Here is a 20,193-nt window from a genome sequence, read left to right as displayed (position 1 = left end):
AGGGAATAATGAGCTGCAACGAATAACAGTAAACAAAAATTATGAAAAAAAAAAAAAAACCATTCAAGTGAATATATCGCCATATTTCATTGAGAAAAATAAGGGAAACTGTGATCTTAAATACTGTAAAATATGGGACTTTGCCAATTGTCATCACAAACGTTGCCATAAAAGCATGACTGACTCGATGTCAGAGTTGAATTTGCCATACGATAAGTCGGCAAAATCTCTAATTGTAATTAAAATCACTCAACAATTGCGGGGAGTGGGGGAGTTGTACCTGACATATATGCAAGTAGAATATTTGTATTTATAGCCATAACTATCATAATTCTGAAAATAAGCATCATTGCAAAAACCTGACAAATGTATAAAAAAATTCAGAAAATACCGGAATGTATCATAATATAGGACACAAGTGGTTTGTCGAATTGTTTCTGACATATTAATGCTGCATCCAAGTATTGCAGACGTGCGTAAAATTTAAGAAAAACGAATATCCAGTCTAGTAATGCGCAGAGAGCTTTAACCAGTTGAAAACATGCTTCTTATAAACTTTATTACACAACTTAAACATGATTTTTAGTGCATGTTCATACTTCAGACATAAATGAGGTAAAACTTTTGAATTTCAGTATCTACCCGAGCAAATATTAAACAATATTAAAACTATAGCATGCCTTTGTTGACTTTATCACTCATATCTTCTCAGATAATTTGCTATACATACAGAAAAATATACATAAATTGCTATATATATATATACACTCGTATATATTCACTCAAGATACAGCATGAAAATAAAGGTTGACAGATTTACATAACGTGAACATTAGGTGTATAAATACATACATATGTGTACAAGAATAATAGACTATTTTTTGAAAGGCTTTCGGAAAATAAACTTGTTTCCAACAATAAAAGCATTTAAAATTTTATGCCCAGATTTCAAACAGTAACGCATTCGTGCTTCCACAACCAATGATTTCATACAATTGAAATAAATTATAACGTGTCACACTTGGCAGTGCTGGGTAGATTTTACACAATTTACCAATGGTGATGATTAAGCCAGTCTCAAACATGATCTATCAATGTACATACCTTTTGTATCTGAGATTGTGAATGCTACAATTCGGAGAGTGTGCCATAAACTTTTTTTTCTTTCTGTGAAATTAAGAGTCACCAAATCGATTGGTATGGAACAATTCTAGGTTGTGGTGTTGCAAGGAATTTTTTTATAATAGGGTTGTTTAAAAGCAGGACATATGGTCAACCACATTTTGTTGGATAAACAATGGTGTGTGGCTTTGGAAGGGTAAAAAACTTATTTTATCCCAGAGTTTCCTTGGCCAAAGCCCTTCCAGCCTCTCACCAGGTTATTGTGGGCGGGGAGGGAGCACCACAAGGTTTTGCAGATAGCATAGGCAGAGATACACATGAAAGTCTGGGGAGCATGATGAAGTCAATTCTCATATATACATTGGATCGTCTGCTTCATCTTGGACGATAAGGGATGCCCTCCTCCTGTATCTCCACCCATCGCACCTTGGTGGCAGGTGAGCTTGAGTCGCCATTGAGTGTGCTTTTTGCCATGTTTTCATTAACCAAGGTTCTATTTCCTAGCAGAGATTAAGACTTCTCAAAGTTCATTTTGGCACTAATATCCAGAGAAGTTGTGGGCCAAGAAATTTTTTTTTATCTTCAATAGAAATTATTTGGTCCTTTTGCTTCATATTTTTAAACTCGTAAATGATTTGTTGTGTTTCACCTTCAATTTTTTCAGCACGAAATCATAGGTGAATATTTTTCCCATGGGAACTTTGCATTAGAATTTCACACGTTGAAATGAATTAATGGTACAACAGACTTTCTGCTAATATCAATTAGCAAATCTTGATGGACCAATATATTGATAAAATTTTAGTGTTTCACAATTTTTTTATGATCATTTCAAATCTATGAATATTTTAGAAGTAAACACCAAAGTCTGCGTATATAACTTTAGTATTATTTTTTTCACGAATTCACACAAGTGTAACAAGATCTAGTGCATAACAATCTCACCGTTAAATCTAAAAGCACTTAAAAATCCCAAAAAAAACAAAAACAAATTTGAAGTTGACAGTGATGCCACTGGCTACGAACAGGATGCAGCATACATGGCTGTGATAAAAATATGAAAACCTAATTTATAATTTGTCCGTTACATTTGAATGAGATCAAACATCTGTATAGGCTATCAATCATAGATATTACAAAACGGCAACAGGCTAATATCCTAAAACATGTATATATATATATATAACGCGAATGTAATAAAAGACTGAGCAATAAATTGCATGGCTTATACCAGTATATGTAATGTAACTATTGTTATCAAAATAGATTCACATATGCTTTCCTGATGTAAACTGAGCATTTCATTAATACATTCCATATTATCTTACTATTGGTCAGCAGTGAAACAGTTCGCATTTAAATTCAGAATTCTTCGCTCCCTTGTGTATCAATAAACACAGCTTTTGATGGCAATTTAAACAAAACAGTACAAATATTGTTGTCCTATTAAATTGAAATACATCATTAATTGCAAAAAATGTAATTAACGATCAGTTTGACATTTTGAACTACAGTAAAACCCCTCTTAACACCATCAGATGTGGACACCCCTCTTTCACGGCCAAATAATAATTTTCCCTTGTATAATAAATGCAGCTATTTCAAACCCCTGATCAAAGGTCACCCCTCTTTTATGGAAGATTTTTTTTGTCCCACCAGTGTCCGCAAAAGACAGGTTTTGGTCTCATTTTAGAGGGGAAGGGTGCTAAAGGTGTCAACCAAAAATACGGGGGGGGGGGGGAGAGAATTTTCATCATTCAACAGCTTCAGTGATTCTTCGCGATTCTTCGCAAAAGATTATTGATTGACAATTCCGAATTCATTTCAGCCATACCATGCTAGACAGAGATTATCGTCAGATCAAAGTTTAGCTGCATCGGGCATCGTTAGTACTTGGGTACTAACAAAAAAATACTGAATTCATTTCAGTCACGGAGACTTTTGTACCAATACCTAGTATCAATTTTCACTTTTTAAAATCTGTAACGTATTTTGTGAGAAAAATAGGACTATAACTGAACATCACTTTGCATATGGAGTGGTCATAAAATAACTTTGCTGATATACAAGCCCGTAGTGGCCGTGAAAATCAACGAATGCGAATGAAATTTGAGATACTTATAAATGTTTAAGAGTATGTTATGTGATTGACAATGACATTGAGAAACAAAACCCTACCTCTTGCGGTTATGGTAACAGCAACGAAAGTTGGAAAAATCCTAATAGCAACACCCACCTTTATGCATTGCAGAGTGATTGTGCAGTGAAAAATCATGAATGGTGTTGAACCAGTACCTGTAGTATCATACATGCGGGAACAGGAGACAGACAAAGAAATATCTCACTTAGTGATTATTATACTAGACACTCGGTCAGCGATTCAGATCTACCCGGATTTCCTCAGATTTAAAGATTTTCCCACCAAGCATCTAGCGCAACCTACCCCTCTGTGAAGGGTGTGATATGCTCTACGACAGCGTTTAACCCTTCTGTGAGAGTATTGGTGGTTGAAATAATGTTTTTTTTTTTTTTTTCCCTGAGCGTACATTCATGGTGCTACAGGTACAACGGCATGTATATATTTTTTGATACGCTAATCAATTTGGGATACATAAATGTGGGTGTTGCCATTTCAAATTGTCAAAATTTTCTTGTTGTAGCTGTAATCACAAGAGCTAGGTTTTGTTTTTACATCCTAAAGCACATACTCTGAAACACCGATATCTTATTCCATCTAAATTTTTCGATTTTTCTGGTCGCTAGGGGCTCATTTTTCACCAAAGTTATTTTATGATCACCCTATATAATCATTGTATTAACTCAAATATAACACACTTTATTCCTCAGCTGCGAAAATGACATGTATTTTTTAAAAAATCAGTCACCAATTCTAATGCGCATTCATAAAATGAAGCTCAATTTTGGAGGAAGAAAAAGTGTGAAATAGATTTGAATAAATGCGACGAAATAATGTTATTTTTGAATAAAAGACAGGTTAAATATGGCACATTTCTTTCCCAGTAAAAATCATTCTGCGTAACAGTATACAATATTCAGTATTATGCACATTGAAAAAAAATTCCTTTGGCATCTTGTGTGAAAATTCAGGTGGCTTACAGCTATTCCTGAAGCGATATGCTCTATGACAGCATTTCTCAATCTTTTTGTATGCACAAAGAGCCGTAAAATGTCTGAAACATTTCCTAAGACCACTGTGAGTAGTGTGACTATGACCTGTATTTCACAGGACATTCCTGTATTTTTTTTCTTGGACTAATTTTTATTATGCAATTTCCCATTTTTCCAACGAAGCTGATTTTAATATGTTATCTTTGTGACTGTAGGTAAATGTATATACTTTTTAAAAACGTACATAATTTTTACAATTTACTATGTTATGATAATTTTAAGACTATAAATGTCCATTTCAATGATTTTTCTTATTTTTCAATGTATTTTTTTTCCTGGGAATTGCATTTGACTACAATTTGCTGAGATCTCCAGTAGTAACCCCCCCCCCCAATTCATCTCCTATTGGTAATTTTTCAGCAATTTTAAAAACAATTCATGATTCTGACACCTGATAGTAATATTTTTGGTGACAATTGGCAATGTTCTGAATTTTGTCTTATTCAAGATCCCAATTTTCCATATTTTCCCTGAATAAAATGTGGTCACTAAATTTTAACGTTTTTTGAGAAATACATTCTTTTCACAATGATTTGCAATAGCCCTTAATTTTAATAATTTTCAGCAGTAAGTGGCAATTTTATTTGGAATTGCATGTTCTGGAGACAATTAGTGACATCCTGTATTTAGGATCACAATTTCACTATTTTTTTTCCGATGAAATATGGTCATCCATGATAGTAAGTTTGGTTATTTTTATTTGAACCCACGACAATATTACTAACACATCAGTATCACAATTGGATAATTTTTCATTGAATTATTAAATTTAATTAAATTGTCAAATCTGCCTGAGGACCATAGGTTGAGAAATGCTGCTCTATAAAATGAGATTATTTACTCTGATAAGATCACATGTTTATTTAATTACATATATAATCAAATCAGAAACTATTCAAAACATTTCTTGTCATTCTCAGTGCAAAATAACGATTGGAAAATACAATAAATAATTTCATATTGTTAGTATTTCTTTCCCCAGCAGCATTTAAAATCCACATGAAAATATAAAAATGACATTATTCCATATTTTGTGACATTTCAATAACACCTAACAGGAACAAATCCTTGCGTGAGTTTTGGTTCCTCTTACGTAAAGCAGAGCAAGTAAAAAAGTATAATTATAATATTTTATGAGACTATATTATGAATAGAATATAAATAGAAACACATATTGTGTGTGTATTAAATACATATGGTTTGCTCTGCCTAATGAAGATATGTTTGCAACTGTTCAGCAGTGCTGCACTTCGATGTTCCAAAATATTTCATTGCTAATGGGCACCAATTCTGTAAAAGTAATACATTCCATTACGATACAGCAACTTAAGAAAGCCAAAAAGTAAAAACAAGAGTGGATATTATACGTCACTATAATTATTACATAGTACAAAGCAATGTTTTACAACCAGTGCTCCATGGATCTTTCCCATTCTGGGAATCCACAAGCACCTTATAGGGAGGGATGGGGTTTGCAGGATTATTTTGATTTTCTTCCTTTGCATAAATGACACATTTAGCACTGGAAAAAAAAAACCACATTTATGGGCAAAAATACTTTTTTGATTCAATTGGGGGGAGGGGGGAGGAAAGAGGGGAATGCAAAATTTACCTTTCACTGCAAGGGTTCTGTGACACCAAAAACTGTTGAGAACATTTATATAAAGAAATATGTAACACAGTGCACGTTGCTTGATGTGATCACATCGAGACTCTGGGTTTCTAATAATAGCTGATTGGCAACTATATTCAAGACACATATAGAAGTGAATCAGATGTTACCTCCTGTTTGATCGAACCAAACGTATTTAAAACAGGTTAACTCCATTTTTCATTCCCACATAACCAGGTGCAGATTCACGGCGATTAATATAATGAGGTTCACAGGATCATCTCGTATTTTACGGGGCAGAACAATTTTTCTTCCATATCATCCTGCTCTCAGGAGGGATGATCGTTCACCAGGGCTGTCTTAAGAGCATCATGGGTCCCCGGGCCAAATGATTTTTCTGAGGGCCTGGAAAATTCTCAAAAAATTCAACTACTTGTTTTTCTGAGGCCCCTGAGCTCATGCGTTAAGACGGCACTGTCATTCACCCCCCCCCCCCCCCCGATCCATGCCTGCACATAACTGCCTACAAAATGTTCAATCATGAGTTTTTCCTCTTCACATTGAAAACGGGTTATTTTTCCTTTAACCTAAAATCCTGTATTTTTGTTATGCAGCCAATTGTGAGGAGTTGGAATGCTGCCTAATGTGTATTATGAATTGTGAATTTTTTTTAATGTATGGTATATCCATAGATCCCCTGAATAAGTCTTCGAGTAGCCATTCGAGTAGCTGTGTTCTAATCCGTTCGAGTAGCTGTGAATCTGATCAACTCAAAGCAACTAATCAAGAATGGAAGGAAGGGTTTTTATTTCACCTAATACTCGCCTGCACTACAAGAAGTCCATTGTGAAAGCAACTCCCCCACACACATACATGGTTGTTAGCAGCTACTATGGCCACATTTAGATATTGTACATAAAATTTATATGGGATGTTTGTAAACAAGAAAGGAGGTACACCTTCTGACCTTCTACATAGTCTTATTGCTTGATAACAATAGCTTATAAGGGAAAAAATGAGTCTGGTTCAACTTTAGCTTTGAATCACGGGGAAAAAAAAAATTATAATCATGTATAGGCCTCTGCCAATATTATTGTATTTATAAATAAATAAACATGAGCCGAAATCCTGATAGCTGTAAACAAATTTTTTTCCATGATATGATATTGGTCCATTCTGTACTTTGCAAAAATGATAATACTTAAATCATGACATTATTTGCGATTCCAATAAGAATCATCTACTGTATATAAATTAGCATTGAAAACATATAAATGTTATGTTTCAAAGGAATTATGGTCTCACATGGTTTAGGAGAATCAACCCATTCCACATTAGCATCAGCTGGAAGCCCTTTGGGTTTTAAAATTGCAATCTGTAAATGAAAAAATTGATCGTTACAGTTTTCAATTTTCAACCAACCTGAAAATTGAGAATACAAAAGCTTATAAATATAAATTCTACATTTCATCAAACATTTCTTTGCTTAATTAAATATGGAGCTATTTTTTGCACTCCATCTACACAAAAAAATCATAAAGAGTGCACTGAACATGGGCTCTTTCCTGCATTTCCTAACTAGATACAATAAAATCTTTCATAACAGCAGATAGTAATAATCCCATAACTCCCATGTGAGCTGACACCTCCTGTTGATAGACACTTTTTGAATTACACCATAGGTAGTATTTACTCTCCCCATTGGCGGACCAAAATTTTGGTCCCATGGGTGTCCATTATTGAGAAGTTCTATTGTATAAGGATCGGAAAGGCCTCACTCATAACCGTAAACTTGTATATTGGACCTAAAACACAGTTCAGCTAGAGGATCATCATTCAACTAGACAACAGATTCCCCATCATAAGTGCAAAAAAAAAAAAAAAAAAATCAAAGAAAAAAGGGAAATGCCTATGTTACAGTAAATGTGATAAATCTGGTTATTAATAATTGCAGAGCATTTTGGTAAATTTCCCTAAGTTCATCATTTTCATTAGCAATTATGCATAATACCCAAGCAACGTCAACAAATTTGATAAATTTCTCCAAATTAATTACTTTTACTAATAATTATGCATAGCACTGAAGCGTTGTTGGTAAATTTAATAAGTACTAAAAAAAGTTATCACTTTTACTGGTGATTATACATAATACCCAAATGTCACATCCTTGGTATAAATGATAATTGATGTACTTTATTATTATTTTGAGGTACAATGTCTATATATATTTGTCATCATTATATCAAGGTCTGGCTATATTCATCACACATGCATTTGGAATTTTTTATACTTATCAAATTCACCAAAGGGTATTATGCATAACCGCAGATAAAGGTGATAAACTTCCAAGTATTTATCAAATTTACCCACGACATTTGGTCATTATGCATAGCTACCAGTAAAAGTGATAAATTTACCAAGACAATTGGTAAGTATGCATAACTGATTTATCACATTTCTCGCACCAACTATATACAATACTCAAGTGACCAAAAAAATGTATCATTATAAAGGAGTAATCGCTATAGATGGAATATACAGTAAAACCTCTCTTTTACAGACAATAACGGGACAAAAAAAATTCATCCATAATGAAAGGGGGGGGGGGGGTGACGGGAAATTATTATTTGGCTGCTGCAAAAAGAGGGTGACCACTTCTGAGAGATTTTAACCCCATTAACCCAATGAAAAGTGCATCAGGACTCAGATAATATCATTACACAAGTTATATGACTGTACTCTCTATTATGATAATAAGATTTTCACATTACATAAAAAATCCCTTTCATCAGGTGCTCTTAACTACCTACTTGTCGTTGTAATAGATTTAAGTAGCAATACTCTAGGCTTTGGACAAGAGCTTGTGACGTTGCTTTCAACAGCAGGAGATCCTGTAGTGAGGAAGAAATACAATTTATCAAAGCTCAATGTAACAATAAACATAATAGATATAATTGCTCATTTTCAATCCACCAAAATAATTTAACTCACGGTGTCTGAGCATCTAACATTTGTTCCATCCAGAGGAAAACCCTGGTGAAAGGGAAAAAAGGTAAATTGATTCAAAATGCACATTCATAACTTTTTTAAAATTATGCACAGCACAGTAAATCCCTGCTTATCCAAACTAATTGGGATGGGACAGGATAGTAGGTGTCCTTACATGTTGGACAATATTACCAGACTTCACATTGTTTAACCAGATTCTTCTTAACGAGTGCAAAACCCCATTTCTTCCGGTTCCAGTTTTTAAAACACCACTGCGTTTAAGAGTGCTTGAGAGTCCATAGAGCTTGTAACTATATTTTTCTTCCTCATAAATACAGTATGTGCAATCAATGGAAGAGTAGAAGCATGCCGTCTTAATGCAATAGGACACCCAGGTACTTGGTTTATGAGGATAATCCCATGGAAATATTTAATTACAACCACGAGTAAAAAGAAAGGGACAAATTCAGATCATGAATAAATTGATAATTGAATCATCTTTCCTAGAAAATTCTGTCTCAGAAATACCTTTTATGCAAAGGTTTCAATAGCTGGCTGATGCGAAGATGAATTTGTGAAAAAAAAAGAATTTATTTTCTTTCTTAAATTTTCTTTCTTCAACAGCTGGCTGTTGGAACTTCCATATGTAGGGTTAAAAGATTCAAAAACCAAGAAAGGCCTGGTACTTGCATGCATGCAATTCATAGGGCCACTTTTCTCAATTTCCATAACAAAGGGTGATACTATATTAACAAAAACCCACCACCACAATCATTTTTCTAACAACAACAAAACCTCTGGAAAAAAAACAAAAAAAAAAACAAATAACAGTACATCTTACCTCATTTTTTTAATGATTTGTTCACACAGTCTAGTTAGTTTTGTCCGGAACGAGGCTAGAGGTTTTCTTTTTCTCCCCAGGTGGTTTTTTTTATTACAATTTATTTCGAGAGCATTGACTTTTTTGCCAAACATGTTTTCGTCACAGGAATCGGATTATGTTACCTGAGCATCCCATTTCTTCATTTCTGAATAGAAGAAGCAACATCCTTCCCTTCCCACTTCAGTATACTGCATTAGCTGTTGGTGAGCATAAAATGGTATTCTTGGAATGGATGTTGTGGTTTTGTTCTTCCAGAGCGGTTTTTTGGATTGTCTGTTTCATATTATTTATCCTGCAGCAAGCTGAGCCACGGTTAAAATAGCATCTGTCCTGCTTGGGAAAGACTTGGATTCTTATATTCTGGGAATTTCAATGGCGACTGATCAAAAAATGTAAAAATGAGGTGAAAAAAAAAAAGATCTACTGTATGCTTCAGAGTGATATCAAAAAGGAGGATGTCTGGTAACCCCATACGCATGGATAACGAAGAGCGACATCACCTTGAATATTTTTTATACCATCTGAAAATGATGGCCTGATGTGGACAATAATTTTCTAGGACATGAGGAATTTCTGCCAAACAAACCTGTGGTCATTCCAAGTAAAACCTTATACAGCAAAATCGTCCAACATTTTGTCAACTCTGACATCACGTTTTGTTGATTTTATTGACAAAAACTGCTGCTCAAAGCTGTAAACCCTCCAGTGCTTGTAATTGCATAAAGCTGAAATCTCACCAAAGTAAATACCATCATCTGTCTAGCTATTTCCTCAAGTTGCTAAAATTTCCTAGTCACACATTCCACACAAAATGACCAAAATTGAAACCCTTGAGATAGTGTTTCTCAAAATTTGTCGCGGTAGGGGCAGCAAAACCTTTTTTTAGGGCATCATGAAAAGTTAGTGGCATTAATATGCACCTGTTTGTTCCTTGAAACAGTTCTTTATTTGACTATTCTGAGGAGCCATGGAAAAATGTTAACTGGTGCTCTCTACTGCTCTGCTGTAAGAGAGCCGTGTGTGACAAAAGCTTGGGAACAATTGCTTCAAGAAAATCTTCAGTAACAACCTTTAAATAGAATAGCCAACCCCAGTTTGAACCCTACTGGTGCCACAGTGATACTCAACTGAAGTTTATTTCCCGTGGTTCCCAACTTTAAGGCATGTGAATGCAAGCCAATCTCTCCATTAAAAAGTTTTGCCATCGAGAATAACAGGCCTATATAATGGTACAAATATTCAATCATTACACTTCACTCACAATCACAATGACAGCACTAAAAATCAGACATAAAACTAGATACACACTTAGACTATTAGGTACACACACACTTCCAGTAGAACTCAATCAGTAGTAAATTGCCCATGGTGATAGACCAGAGTTTTGCTTGGTTAGAAAGAAAGCTGGAAACCATGATAAGGGATATCAAGGCCATAGTGTGCCTTCTTGGGGACCCTCCCGAAAGGGTTATTATTATGCAAAACAAATGTGAACTTTTGTGGGGGCCCCATTAGGTTTGGGGTCCAGGGGTAGTGCCCTGGTCAACTCAGCCTAGTTATGGCCTTGAAGGATACACCAAATTTACTTGCATATATAGGACAATCTCACATGTAAGACAAGGTATGAGTTTAGAGATCAAAATAAAGTTAACTAGATTTATTAATTCAACTCTTTATTTTGTTTATTCGCAGATAATAATAGCATAGGATTTTTCAGGCGAGATGATGTAAATGCATGGTGATGTATTGTATAGTGAGATAACGTATTGTATGGGAGGGGTGCTCAAAATCTTGTTACAAAATAAAAGTACTTGCATGTGTGTGTTAGCACCCATTGCACCCCCAGATCTAACGCCATTGTTGGGATCCCTGTGCATGGACCAGAGTCCTGAAACGAACAGGGTGCATAAAAATATTGAAAAATTTCACAAACTCTAAAAATTATGTCTTTCACAAATTCTGAATTTTCATTAATTCTGGAAGTTTTCTCTCATCAGTATTTGATTGTTTTATTTATCAATTTTTGATTATTTTACTCCCCATTAGTAGTCCTCCATTTTAGTTCTGGAGTTATTTCTTAAATTAATTCCCATTTTTCATTGACTTTTTTGTTTTTGTCTTTTAGCAACACTGAATGGAAACCTCATCCTATGCATGAGTAAATATGGTAATTAGCATACTTTCCTCAAAACATCGCAGAAAGAAAAATGGTAAAAAATTCTGAAGTTTGATTCTGGCCACTAGTCACCAGAACATAAGACAAGTGTGGTTTTTCCTCTCTTACATCGTAATTATCAAAAAAATATTGTTCTTCAAAATACCAAAAAATAAAAATCGTATATGAACGAGAACCTCAATGATTTGAGCAATATCCTTCTGATTCGAAACGGCTTTGTCCACGCAAATTTTTAGAGATGCTAAACTTTCACTAAACGTAGGAATACCCTCAGATGGCAGGAGACCTTCACAATTTTTCTTATCTTTCATGCTGAAATCTGGTCGAGACTTCTTATCTGTAGATTCACTGGGTTTTGGACTCCGTTCTCCGAGGAACAAGTCTCTGTGAGATGGGCTGTTTGAATGTTGGCTTTTGAATGGTCTAACTGGCATCTGAAGGAGAAAACAAACAAGAACAAAGCTATCATACGCAAGTGCTTTCACAATGAAAAAAAAAATATTTCTCACAGACATGAAAAATTCCTATGCAAGCCTGAAAATATTGATCATATAACTGAAAATAAGAGACATACAAGGTGAAAATTGAAATTTCATTCACAAAAATACACAAGAAACTCCTATATTTTCAATAACTTCATGCCTATAAATACAACTAACATAGCATTTTGACACTATCATTTAATGGCATTAGATAACTAACAAAGATTGCTTATGGATCAACCAAATCTGATTCAAATTTTTAAAAACTTCACAACAAGGCTGTAGCGAGAGAAAGAGAGGGTCCCCCAAAAATGTTAGAAAACGAATGATTTCTATGGAATAACATTATAACATGGTTGAATCTACTGTTCTATCATTTTTGGTTCCTTTTCCCAAAATATTAGTTGTCTCCCCTCCAAAATAAATCTCTCTCTACGGCTCTGCTTCACCAAGATACCAATTGCAGCATTCTGAATCAAGTCTTACTTGCTCACCCTTATCGGGGATCCAGCATGAAGTTCGGCTACGGCTCGTAACTCGTTTATCCATACTAGACGTTCATTCGCATCACTAGCTATAATGTACAAAAATGGAAAAAAGCAACATAAAACTTTTTGAATTTAATAAACAAGCTCGAAAAAGAATAATTTTCCCTATAACTGATAAGTTATAAAGCTCAAACCCTATAACATTAATTTTAGATAACGAACATTTACAAAACAGGGTTAGTTAATTGTTTGGATTCAAGGAATATAGTCAAGATGGTAACAAAAAAAGTGTGTAGCTGATTAGATTTTCAGGGCAAGTAGGGTTTGGGGGTAAGGATGTAGTCTGGTCTGTTGGGATGAAGTGTTGAGTGGCTTCTGCCTATTCATGAAAATTCCACCAGGAAGGATCTTCAGCTGTGGGATGGCCAGCCAGCATTGAGAGTTCTGGCATGGGGGTGTTGGGAGCTGTAGATTTCTCAAATCATCAACCCTTGGAGAAAGTTTGAAATCACAAACGTGATAAGAGCCGGTAAACATCTGATTATTCAGGTTCAGCATTGAGCCTCACACTTATGGATGAGCGATAGCGCCAAAATTATCAAACAGCATCCTGCTACTAACAAGAAGTCCCAATACTCAACCGAATACATCAGATACATTTAATGAAAAAACAATTAAGGATATAAGAAAGCTTTTTTCCATGTAACCTTTTTAAAAATTATGCACATGTAGGTAAATCTATCCATTATGCACAAGGGTCATGAAAATAGTTCATGATTTTTACAAATATTACTTAAACTCATTCTACAGAGAAGAAAACTGAATAAACAGCATTGCCTCTCAATTTGAACACTTCCCCACAGACCGCATTCACAATAAAGGTATGGCTGTCTTCATCGCTGGGAGATATAACAGCACCCTGAAACAAAAAGACAAAATTAGAAAAATAAAGATAAAAATAATTACTCATGATCCCAAAAAACATGTTGAAAGCAATAGATTCAAAAAAGTAAAAACTCACAGCTAGATGAATTCCTCCTCTGGGTTTGCTTCTTTCAACCTCACTCAACTAAAATATGAAAAAATAAAAAATGTCATATATTACATGAGAAAACCAAAATACATTCCATTGCACGTAACATAAAAATAATAATTAATTACTATCTACAATGCCATTCTTTGATGAATTTATTCTTAAGCTTATAATTTAAATAATTGTTCACAAAATAACTTTGCCAATACAAGAGCACCTAGTGGTTGCAAAAATCAATGAATGCGAATGAAATTCAAGATATAGGTGTTTAAGAGTATGCTCTCAAGAATGCCCTGAGAAAGGAAACCCTATCTTTCACTGTCGTGGTTACAGCAAGAAAATTTTAAAGAATTCAAATGGCATCCCCCCATTGTTATGCATTGCAGTGCAGTGGAAAAAACCAAGAATGGCAATAGAACGGTACCTGTAGCACCATGAGTGCAGGATGCAGACAAAGAAAGATCTCACTAAGAGTTTGTTTCACTAAATGCTTGGTCAGAGATTCAGAATATCCCCCCCCCCCGACTTTCTCACATTTAAAGAAATTCCCTGACTGAGCATCTAGCGGATCAACTCCATGAGATCAACTTGGTGAACTCTTTCTTTGTCTGTGTCAGTATTTATGGCGCTACAGGCACCGTTCCAATACCTTTCATGTTTTTTGATATGTTGATCATTTTGCAATGCATAAATGTGGATGTTGTCATTAGAATTTGCAAAATTTTGAATTTTTGTTGCTGACATAACTGCAAGAGCTAGGGTTCCGCTTTTTTTCTTCATATCCTCAAGTGCATACTCTGAAACACCAATGTCTCAAATTTCATCCAAATTTGTTGATTTTTGTGGCCACTAGGCTTGTATATCATCAAAGTTATTTTATGACCTCCCTGTAAAACCTACTGAGTGTGACATTCAAAAAATAAAAAGCAGGAAAGTACCAATTGTAATGAAATGTGAAGCCATGTGAACAGCTAATAAAACATAATGCTGATCATTTTAAATATTTCAATGCATATGCCAAACAAATGGTGAAAGCTCATTTACATACTTTACTGGTCATGTAATATTCAAACATCCCACTTTCGGCTGTAAGAATGAACCATCTATTTTGCCATCCCATAACAACATTTGTATACTTGTTGAGTCTACCCTGGACAATCTTCCTGCAAAAGAAAAATAAAAGAGGGTTTCAATTAAGGACTGAAAAGCATATGTTAAGGACCCTATAGTTATAATCAAAGGTGTATTTATGGGGTGGGGAGAAGCGGTTAGCAAGCTTGCTTCTTTCTTTCAAATGAGTGCAACTCAGGTCTATCACCACGGGCAATTACCTACCTAGTGAGTTGTGCTGGAAGTGTAAGTGTGTGTACCTAACAGTCTGAGTGCATATCTAGTGTTGTTTAATTTTTCACTGTTGCCATCTATATTTCAGAAGTGGACCTGTTGCTCTCTGTAGCGTTGTTGACACTTTGTCTTCTTGGGCGTAAATTATATCAATTATTAGGTGTCCGTGTGAAACAACAGATGCTTTTGTCTTCTTGGCCGTAAATTATACTTTTTAATAGGTAACCACAGCAACCTGGTGCCTGGGATTTTTGGAGCCCTGATCTTAACTGATGACAAATTTTTTAACTAAAAATTTATCTTCTCACAAAGTGTTAGGATCAGGTGATTATTTGTTTCAAAGTGGCTGAGAGTATCATCCCACATATGTGGCAACTTGCTAACATGATCTGAATTTTTCTAAAGGGGAGTAGAGGAAAAGCCATTAACTACACTCCAGTTAACTTAAACAGCTGAATATAAAAAAATTATGTGAATTATCATTAAATTGCTACTGGTGAAGCTAATGGAAGACAATGTATTGTCGAGTAACCAGCACAGCTTTGCGAAACGAAAAGTTGAGTGTAACCAACAATGTTCACTGTAATTTTTATTTTACATGATCATACCTGCACCCACTTATGGCCATATTTTCTTATTTTACATGTGGTCGCACACAGATGCAGCATAGAGAGAACAGTTGTAACAAACCCCCCTTGTTCTTATGATTGTATGACCACTACTTAACCACACACATCCAACTCATTCCATATTCCCTTATGGAATTTATAACAGATGATTACATGTTAGGATGTGCGCATATGTGTTGTGAAACTAACAGGAAGTTTCATTTCTTAGGAAAGCTTGTTATGTGTTAAAATGATGCTGCCATCTCTTTCCCCAATTCACAAACACACAGTTTGGCTGAGCTAGTTTAGTAGCATATCTCTAAGATGAGTGAAAAATGAGAGCATTATCTATTTGGGCTTTCAAAACGCCTTTGACTGAGTTGGACATGGGTAAACTCTCAAAACATACCAGAAAGCAAAAAGATGCAACTTATTGAATTGGATGCATTCATGATTTGCAGAATAGATCGCAATGGGGAATTTTCAGACTGGAAATGCAAAAGCTGAGTCACTCAAGGAAGTGTCTAAAAGTTCAATTTTTTTTTGTTGTATCAATAAATTCTATTGAAGCGTTGATGGAAACGTTAGCAAATTCACAGGACATGGAACTAATACGTGGAGCTGAGAAGTTAATTGACAATTTTTTGTCCTTTTATATACTTTGGCAGTCCTAGTCATAATTTATAATTACTTCGGCATCAATCCAGGGGAATGAGCTGGACCACTATAATATGGAAGCACAGATATTTTCCTTCGAATTTATATCGTGCCGAAAGGTTAATCCTTTCGGCACGATACCCTATAAAATTGGAATTTCACAAAGAAAATTTGTAGGCAGTTTACTCAGGTCTAGGGAAGTATGGGGTTACAATTTTGTAAAGATTGCACTTGCTGTTTCAATTTTGTGAGTAAGCCCAAACTTGAATCCGGGACTCAATATTAGGCAAGCTTTGAATGTAAAAAGTTAAAAGTTATACAGAATAAATAGATTAGTGTACAGCCAACAAAATAACGTAGAATTTTTTTTCCAGAAATCTTTCTTATATCAACAAAAAAACTTTGAAATTTGTATTAATTTCTTAGAAAAATAAAGGTTTACAAAAAATAAACATAGACCAAATGCTTTTATGGCATGTGGTATAGGTGCTGTTATCTAGTGTTGGTTGGTAAAGAAGGTTCAAAGTAATCTTTAAACTAATTTTCATTTTATAGTTTATTTTCACTTTTTGAAAAGGAAATTTTTAGGTGTATCCAGACTGGGAACATTGAGTTGGAAAGGGTTAAAGCATATCATGAAAAGTACAGCCATCCTAACTTGGTTGAGAAATGAATGTAGCCGAGGTGAGAAGTTTTCCATTGCACAGTCCTGTTCAGCAAACACACATGCTCTTAGGAAGAAAAACATCAGTGATTCTGCAGCATAGTGATCCAATGCTCTCATCCAGATTGTGAGGGTGTAACAGTACCAGTCACGAGCTGGTGTAAAGGTCTGAGGATCGCCCTCAATTCGGTTGCAATTGACAATCAAAGCCAATTGGCATTATTACTATTGAATTATGAATGGTAATAAATAATGTAAATATCTTGTTTCACTGACCCCAGTAACACATCGATCAGTGGCGGATTAAAGTTGGTTGAGGCGCCCACCGTTAAATCCGCCTCTGACACGATATAGAATGGCGTAGAGATTTTGATACGGTTCGACGACGTTACTGATATCATTGGACGTATAAATGACATACATTTGTCTACATAGTTTGAAATAGAGAAATTTGGATTATTTCAAAAATACTTGTTATCATACAAGGTATTGTTCTTCATAACAAAATGCTGTAAAAATGAGTTTATTGAGTGAATACATTTTTACTATATCGTTCAATATTGGATACGTATAAATTTCCAACCTCTTTCCGACGTTTGTTATTCATTCAACTTTCTGATGCCGGACTGGTATCGGTACAATATCCTAATGATATCATTGTGCTACTGGGGTAGCAAATGGCTGCAGATATCCTATAGGGAAACATTGGGCTTTCTATTGTTTTCATCATGTAATACTTTACTCTGTACTACTGGGCAGACTTGGAAAGTTTGTTCTCTAATCTTGAGTGTTGTCATTTTGATGTTGTATAATTGTGATTATTTTTGTATGTTACTTGAATTTGTAAATTTCCTTGTGAGATTATATTTTTTTCATGTGAAGACGGAAAGGTTCAATCCATCAACTATCCAAAAATCCCTGGTTACCCTAGCCTAATTACGGGCCTGTTATGAACTAATATGGTCTAGTCTTAACATTTAGTGCCTGGGCACTTACTCATCACCAGTTGGTTCAGAGAAATTTTAATTCTCTAATACAGGGGTTCTCAAACTTTTTCCACCTGCGGCGCAGCCTTTCCCTAATCAATGCTTATCTATGGCTCCCCAGAACAGTTTAACAAAGAATCTCTTGGAAAAACCTTTGTCATCGGCACCATGGCCCCCCACATCCTGCAGCAGGGCCATTAGGCGCAGATCTTTGGCGGGCAGCTGGCCAGACTCTTTAGGGGGGGCCTTCTATAGTAAGTTATATGAAAAGTAAGTATAAGCATGAAAAAACAAAAAATGATGAGAAACATCTCAGGCCTCCAGGGGGTGGGTTTGATAGAAAGGTATATACTGCTGCAATTATGCTCCCCCCCCCAGACATATCACGATTGACATATATACTAAAGCCAATTAGAATAATTTATAATCACTTTATTCAACTAGATGGTTAAACTAGAGCATTCGATATGCTCTCTCGTCCAACAGTCACCAACCATTCATCTCCCAGCTCTTTCGCCTTACAACCCGATCTGACTCTTATATATCACTTCATCTCACTTTTGACATATATTTGTCACTTGTTTTGAAAAAAAAATTGAATTATTTCACAAAGCTCAACATACCTTCCTTTAATTTTTTCCCTCTCTTCAGTCTCAAATTCCTATGCAAATCAGAAACGAACGATAACATAAATTATAACAAACAAAGATTAAAATTAATCAATATGCAAAAAATTACTGAGCCTCTGAAAAAAGATGTAAAAGGACCCAGGACTGTTTCAAAAGCATCATGACCCCACCCTGGGCCAAGCGATGTTTTTGAGGCCCTCCCTGGAACAATTTCAACCACTTCATTTTTGTGAAGCACCTCTTGAGGTGCCTGGATGGACCCATGCATTAAGACGGCACTGAAAGGGCCCCACCGCCGGCCAGGATTTATCACAAGGGCCCCACATGTAAAATAACATAATATTTATCAAGACTAGAGTCCAGCCAGCCCCTTTATATGGGAAGAAGGGGCAATATTGAGTGCAAACCCAAATAAAACTTTATTTGTTAATTTAATAATTCTACCCAGAAGTGACTTAGATATGGGAAACACCTGGGTAGAGTAGTAATTAGAAAGCATTTGCGACTGGGGTTAAAGATCTCTGGTTTACCAGCTAATATAGTGTTCAAACTTTAGAGGGGCCAGATATTATAAAGGTTCCTTGTAAAAAAAATTGAGCCCTAATTTCACCCATTAAAAAAACAAAACATACCGATGCTTGAACATCGACACGTTCACATGAATTCATCCTTTCCTTAAATGAGGTGGGAGGTTTTGTTTACCTCATCAAAACATACCCAATGGTTTTGTTTTCCACGTGAATTGTACAATAAGATGACGCGAAAATCGATTCAGCAATAAAAAAAAATTATCTTTCGCTAGGATAAGGCATTATCAATAATTTTACGATAACAATAACAAAAAAAAGGATCAGTTCTAAGATAACATACTTGTCGGCCGAATGTATACTTACCGCGGCTTTCTTTCTTACAGATTCGAGATGACGCTTCTCTTCGGTCGTCAGGTCAGGAATATCATCGCCCGCGGAATGAATATGAGCTCCATAAGGACCCGAGCTAACAGACACCATAATTTTTCTTATTTAAAAGGAAATATCAACAAACCCCATTTATTTACACGACAGACGACACCAAACATTGGTTTCGTACGTGACCAATGACTACGGTCTTTTCCCCTAAAAATAATTGAAATAAAATTTATGATTTTTTGAAATATTACAATATTGTTATTATTTTTACTTCAGAAAAAGCATATTTATACTATTGTTTTTTCAAACGGTTTCTACTTGCTAGATACGAGAATATTAAATACGGAACATTTATTTTTCAAAAGATATCAACTTGAAAAATAGATGAAAGCACAAACTTAAAATTGCAGAACTGTATAAATAA

The 20,193-nt window shown here is 35.1% G+C and overlaps 1 protein-coding gene across 2 annotated transcripts; it reads right to left on the bottom strand.

Moving 5' to 3' along the window:
• Positions 1-531: 531 nt before the first annotated feature.
• Positions 532-19,956, bottom strand: LOC149081077 (oxysterol-binding protein-related protein 11). 2 transcript variants are annotated; one of them, XM_089237854.1, is made up of 11 exons: positions 19,755-19,956; positions 18,856-18,893; positions 15,022-15,136; positions 13,962-14,009; positions 13,778-13,859; positions 12,947-13,026; positions 12,147-12,404; positions 8,915-8,956; positions 8,734-8,814; positions 7,229-7,298; positions 532-5,601 (listed from the first exon to the last, which is right to left on the bottom strand). In XM_089237854.1, coding segments are annotated over exons 1-11 (933 nt in total). In that variant the 5' UTR covers positions 19,872-19,956; the 3' UTR covers positions 532-5,599. The 2 variants fall into 2 exon arrangements, with proteins under 2 accessions (XP_089093980.1, XP_089093981.1); XM_089237855.1 differs by lacking the exon at positions 19,755-19,956 and adding an exon at positions 19,494-19,598 and having other exon boundaries at positions 5,060-5,601.
• Positions 19,957-20,193: the final 237 nt, after the last annotated feature.

Source organism: Pholcus phalangioides, unplaced genomic scaffold (assembly GCF_987345545.1).
Source record: "Pholcus phalangioides strain wild (caught in Gottingen) unplaced genomic scaffold, Ppha-v1.0 ptg000010l_1, whole genome shotgun sequence".
NCBI classification, from domain to species: Eukaryota; Metazoa; Arthropoda; class Arachnida; order Araneae; family Pholcidae; genus Pholcus; species Pholcus phalangioides.
Note: the sequence above shows the minus strand (reverse complement) of the source record. Positions and strands in the feature narration are given on the sequence as shown.